General features: G+C 39.1%; 1 protein-coding gene across 1 annotated transcript in view; it reads right to left on the bottom strand.

Annotated features, from left to right (window-relative positions):
• Positions 1-6,311, bottom strand: part of Ell2 (elongation factor for RNA polymerase II 2) — a 90,858-nt gene that overhangs the window by 55,430 nt on the left and 29,117 nt on the right. Inside the window, exon 2 of the mRNA XM_004625429.2 lies at positions 3,493-3,540. Within this exon, the coding sequence (XP_004625486.1) occupies positions 3,493-3,540 (48 nt within the window). The remainder of the gene's footprint in view (positions 1-3,492; positions 3,541-6,311) is intronic.

Genomic DNA, 6,311 nt, shown 5'->3' with positions numbered 1-6,311 from the left:
CAGTGTATTATTTGTTGAAACTGTACTTTCGATTTGATTTGAAACTGTCTCATTGCTATATGTTTATCAATAAAAGTTTGAAAAGAAAAGAAAAAAAATAAAAAAAAAATAATATGGTGGGAAGAGTTTTTCATTATAGTTACAACTCTGACTTTGTCAACCATGCTTTTAGATAAGAAACTTTAACAGGCTTAAAAATACAGCTTAGTTTTAAAAAATTCACTGAAATACACATCTTTGGAAAATATTCACCTGCCACGTTTTTGGTATTTGATTAAAATATAGAGATGGAATGAACTAACCCAGTGTTTATAAAGTGTACTTAATGACAGAGATACAGCTTTTGGTAACTGGGTGCATTATGCCAACACATCCCTCTGAATTTTGTAGCTCCAAGAACACCCCAACATCTTTAACAACATCTGCCCAGGTGAACCTCACCAGCTTCCTCTTTCGTTCACACGTGCTGGCTTCTATTTATATAACCCTAGTCAACACTTAGATGTGAGTAAGCATCTGAGGTATGGATTAGAATTGGGAAGATGACTGCTTGACTCACACTCTTCACAATCAACAAGGCATTTTTAGGTGTGGATTCAGCCCCTGACACTCATGAGTAATCAGAATCAACTGCTCCCATAGACATTTTCTCTTTCTGAATCCAGAAAAGGCCTTCAAGGACCATTCATTTTCCTGGCTGCCCTCTTCCACTAAGGGAAAGGGTGGGATGAGCTGTGAAAGACATAATTTTTATTTTTATGCTATAAAAGTTGCTCAACTGTGATGACAAAAATTCAATGAGTCTTATAATTCTTTAATAATATATTGCTATATTTTAATGTTTCAGTCTGAAGGTTTTTAGAAGTTAGCTTCAAACTAAGGGAACAGATTCAAGCAGAAAAGTAAATATGCTTAAAAGCTAACTTGCCAAGACCTAAAGTCTGGCTTCTAAAGACACTGCTGAAGGGAAAAGAAAAAAGTTCTATAACTGGTAACAAGAAACAGCACAACCATGTGGTACTTAGCATAATTCTCATTAGGGAAACAAGACATAATTTGAACACAACACGTTCCTTTTAAAAGGCTAATTCAACAATGCTTCAGTTATGCTTCGAATATACCTACATATGACACTGTTGTGATAGTTGAGGTATATTTTCAATCATGTTTGATGCAGAAAGACAAAAATTTTCACTAAGTAAAAGTATCCTTTTGTGGGAAATCTAAATTTGAACCTTGCAACTTAAAGCCTTGCACATTCCCATGTAAGAAAGGTCTGTGGAGACTTCAAGGTTTTTGAAGCAATCTGCACGGGCCATGTCGAACTTATCATGGCCCTTGAGCAAAACAGAGGCACACTGTATAGAAGACCCTTGCATTTATGGCTGTGCATATTCCCCGTGGGCTGTGCCAACCCACTCTCTCTCCCCTGTAATGACTCTTTGTTTTTACTGAGTCCCACAGGGCTGGGGAGAGCGCTGCAAAGAGAAGGGGGAAGGGCAGATGGAATGCAGCTGCAGGCTCTAAAACAATGCTGAGTCCATATATTTTATTCCCTGTTAGAATAATGGAAAGGGCTGGGGGTTGAGGAGTCAGCCCCAGAATGCTCAAGGTAGGATCAAGCAACCCACAGCGCCCAGCCCGCAGCCTTCACTCCCCAGCCACCGCACTGAACCCCACCACCATTCATTTGGGCTAAAATGCTTCTCTGCAAAAATTCAAACACCCATTAAGGTTTAACATTATCAGTCACTTATAGTGTCTTATCTTTAACAGCAGACTCTGTTCAGGAAGGGACACAGTGAGAATAGTGCAGGCAAACACAAACAGGGTGGGGGCTTAGACACATGGGCATAAGAAAGCTGTAGAGATACAGGTGGAGAAGGCAGAATACAGGTGGAGGTCCAAGATCTCAATGCAAACTGCCTGCTCTGTAGTGGTGCCAAGGAAAACCATACTCTTTCTGAGGCTGAGAAAACATGCAAGTGTGCGAATCAAAAGTTTGGAAGCCTGCATGCATTGGTTCTTTACCAGTCCTTAGACTAACGTGGTGCCGTTTAAGAAAAATGCCCTTTACTTGCATTTATTTCCCTTGCTTCCATGTCCCAAACTAGGTAAAAGAGAGTTCAGAGAAGCAGCAGCCACAGAACAAGGCGGAGGTTCTACCACTCCTACTGAGAGAACTACAGATCTTTCATTTCCTTGCACCTCTTGCAAAGCCCTTTGGTGAAATCTGTGGAGCCTCACAGGCTTAAGGACCCGGGCTGGCCTCTTGAACATTTCTTCAGATATTAGCGACACAATTAAAACATGCAGGGAGCCTCCAGAAGCCTTAAATAAACAACTGAATTAACTCCTCATCCACAGATTCAGCATGCACTAAAGACTACCTAAGAAGCTATACAACAAGATTCAGAACACTTGTCTAATTAGGATCCCATTCATGAACACTCGGTTACTAAGAGGGGGGAAAAAGCCTTCATTGTAAAGCTGTCATGTAGAAGCAAAGCCCTGACAGCCACACAAACATCTCCTTCAAGTTAGCATTACACAACAGATTTAGAAGTACTGTACTCTTAGCCCATGTTGAATGATGTAATTAATTTGACTCTTGAAATGTGTCCACGTTACAAAGTTTAGAAAGAGTACATTCATGTTTGTGGATGTTTTAAAATTTTGTGACTTAAAAATTCACAAATATGCAGCTTAACAATAATCAAGACCATGTGTCCCCACCCCCCGCCTTTTCTTTATAGTTCTAATACCCATTTACAAGTGTACCAAACCTCCGCAATAGTACATAGGCATATGGTTAGTATATTAAGTAAGGAAACAAAAAATCTAATATTAAATATTAATAGTAATGATTAAACAATACTGGTACTGTTCCTATACAGCTTACCATCTACTGCAAATACAAAATCCACAGGATTTGGTAAGAGTTATCACACCATTTTGGTGTGTGTGCTAGGGAAAGAGCCTGGGGTCTCCCACGCTAAGCACATGCTCTCCCACAAAGCTGTACTCGCCACATGTCCTGCTCTTTAATACAGCAATAAAATCCACACAGAAAATGTTATTTGGTATCCTAGAAAAGCTAAACTGTTATTCTATTTCATTCCCCAGTTGTACAGTTAAAAATTAAGTAAAAAGATAGTCAACAACAATTACAATATCACAACTTGCTTGAAATTATTCTTTGCTTAGTTATAGCAAATAAAACATTTACATAATGTCTTGATGCTTGAACCTTCAAAAATTTCAAATGTGCCATTATCCACGATTTAGAGAAAAACACACTTAAAACATAACTATATCTGAATTACTTTTTCAAAATTAAGATAACCCCACAATTTTGATCAAAGATGTCAAAAGGTTTCATTTAGCCGCAAAGTTCACATATATGAGCAAATGATTATATGAAGGTCAAAGAAAAATCAAATTGTAAGAGTTTGGTGGTGTACAGGAAGAATATTGACAGAGAGTACTCACCCCTTGGAGCCCTTGGAATTGAATTGAAGGTCGGAAAGGAATTGAATTCTGTTAAAAGAAACATAAGAAAAAGACAGGTAAACCTCAGTTACTGTGACACAGGCCTAAATACTGAAACTGTAAATCTACATATTTTGTCAGTCCCATAACACGTGCAATCCCTTTTCATCGGGCTTTGCCCTGCGGCTTCTTACACCAACGTGCTCGATGAGCACGGACATTTCTCGGGCCCGCACAACCAAAAGGTGCGTTTTGGCAGCACAGCTAATCATGGTTTTAAAATTGGCTGACATAATTTGCTGAAAATCCCAATTAGTAGACAAATTTATTTTTACATAAAATAGCTTATTTTCTGACCTATTTTAATAGAAGCGGGGAGATCAAAGAGGTAATTAGAGGAACTCTGACAACTTTCAGCAGGATGCCATAAATATAAAATTCAAATATTCAGGAATTGTGTACTTTTTCATTTTCTCACATTTTACTGGAGATTAGCTTTTATGCGAGGGTCAAACAGATTGTCAATTCTCTCCAGCAGAACATAATTTCTAGAGCAATGTTTCTGCTTTATTATGAGATTTGTCTTCATTATATCACCAATATTTCATCACAGAATTTTGAATTTGGGAGAAAAGCTGTATAAGTTTTAGCTACAGTCTTAAGCATCATTTCCCATGTTTAGGAGTACCAGTATGCTTTTCTATGGAAATGATTTTTGACTAAATTGCTAGCAGAAATTCATGGGATGTTACATTTGTGTAGTGTTTAACAGTAACACATCAGCGGGTAAACTATTTTTCGTACCCTCATATCCAAACCCAGTGAGCAGTGAATTATGGACTGCCCTCTATCCCAAACACAAACACAGAAGTTTCTACAAGCCCTTCTCTTAACCTACTATTTCTAGCTGCTCTGATAAACTTCTTAGCAGATTTAGAAGTTTATTAATCAGCATTATAACAAATTAAAAGAAAAAAAAGGGCTGGGGAGATGGCTCAGTGAAATAAGCGCTTCCCTGGCAAGCGCAAGGGCCTGAGTTCAATCCCCGATTCCTCCAAAAAAAAAAAAAAAAAAGTGTTAGAACAACCACTTTTTAAAAAACAGACTACCTGAATATGGTACCAATGTCTAATATTGTTAATATTAACAACATAGTTGTGGATATGTACTATGATGATTTTAACTTTTTGGGAAGATTCCTAGATGGGGAATAGCTGGGTCAAAATGAATTTCTATTTTTGGTTTTTGAGGAATCTCCACCCTGACTTTCATAATGGTTATATTAGTTTACATTCCCACCAACAGTGTTGAAGTTTTGAGGTTTCTGAGACACAATCTTATGATGTAGTTCAGAATGGCCTTGAACTCACTATGCAACCAAGGCTGGCCTTGAACTTGTGGGGATCTTCCTGCCTCAGTCTCTCTTGTGCTGAGATTTACAGGTGTGGACCTCCACAGTTGCCTATAGTGGACAGTTAGGACCTTTTTACCACCATAAAGTACACATTTAGCTTGAGATCAACAGAATCAAAGTACTAATGGGGGACAAAAATTCATTTCTTTATGTACAAAAGTAGGTTTTAAAAACTGAAATATAAAAAGTTACTGTTTGAATTTTTAGTAGTGATTCACCTAACTTGTAGGTTTTTATGAAAATATAAAATATAGGTTACTTTTCTTTGTGGGGGGAGACACTATCCAAAATGACCTTCCCTGGCTAAGCTCATCTCTTTCTAAAATAAGAGAAAGCCCCCCTCTGGGTGGGAGTACCATGCCATTCTTAAATTTGTGTCTCGCAACAGCCTACCACTTACTATTGCCGAAAGGATCCTTTGGATTAGAAACTCTTAGTGACAGCAAACTGCCTAGCAAGCATACCACCAAATCCCCCACCTCCTTGGTCCTTCAGGCCTCACAACCTCAGAATTAATTTATAGTCTCTTCTCACTCCCCATATTCTATCAGTCAGAGACATCTAGAATTACAGAATTTCCAGCATAGAAGAGGCTTTAGGAATAACAGTGCTGATGTCCACCCTTCCCACCTGGTTCTTGTGTTCGATTAATAACTAAGCTAGGACCAGATTCCAGATCACAATTGTCCTACAGCGTCTTGCTACCTTTTGTGTACTGCCTGTCCTGCACACACATCTGCAATGAATGGGAGATATGAGAATGTGAGGGCCTAATCCTTCATGCCAGAGCTCACATTTTAGTTGGAGAAAATTTGAGAATGATTAAGTACTAGGATAAGTACTACCCAGAAGTGCAGTATGAATTCTCAAAAAGGAGAGGGCAGTATGGGTTAGAAACAGATGCTAGAGAAGTCAAAGGGTTTATGGAAAAGGACGGATCTTAAATAGACTAGAAAAAGAGGAACTGCAGGGAGAAAGTGACCCAAAGAGAAAGCATGGTGTCTGGAGCAGACCCTGTGCAGGGAGTGAGCGCGCCTGTGTGGGTGTAGACTTTTCTCCCACTGGAAATGCAGCACAAGCGATGGAATCTAGACCCATAAGCTCTGCCTCAGCTAAACTCTGCTTGTCCTGCAAATTTGTTTTTAGTTTCTATCTGCTGCAGAATCAATAGAGAAGACTGTAATGCTCATAGCCCTGGCTATCTGCTCAAAGGCTATCACCCCGTGGGAGAACTACCTTAATTGTCCCTTACCTGCTACCTGCTCATCTCTAAGTCTTACCTTCCATATGGTGAACAATTAATTGGAGGCTCTCCCAATTCTCAGCATAAGGAACTAAGCTGCTGAGAGAAATGCTCGGTGGTGGTGGAGTAATTCCTTCAGCAGTGTGTAAAGCAGATGGAGAG

Source organism: Octodon degus, unplaced genomic scaffold (assembly GCF_000260255.1).
Source record: "Octodon degus isolate 3935 unplaced genomic scaffold, OctDeg1.0 scaffold00009, whole genome shotgun sequence".
Classification (NCBI taxonomy): domain Eukaryota; kingdom Metazoa; phylum Chordata; class Mammalia; order Rodentia; family Octodontidae; genus Octodon; species Octodon degus.
The sequence above is the reverse complement of the archived record's forward strand: the minus strand, read 5'-3'. Positions and strand labels throughout refer to the sequence as shown.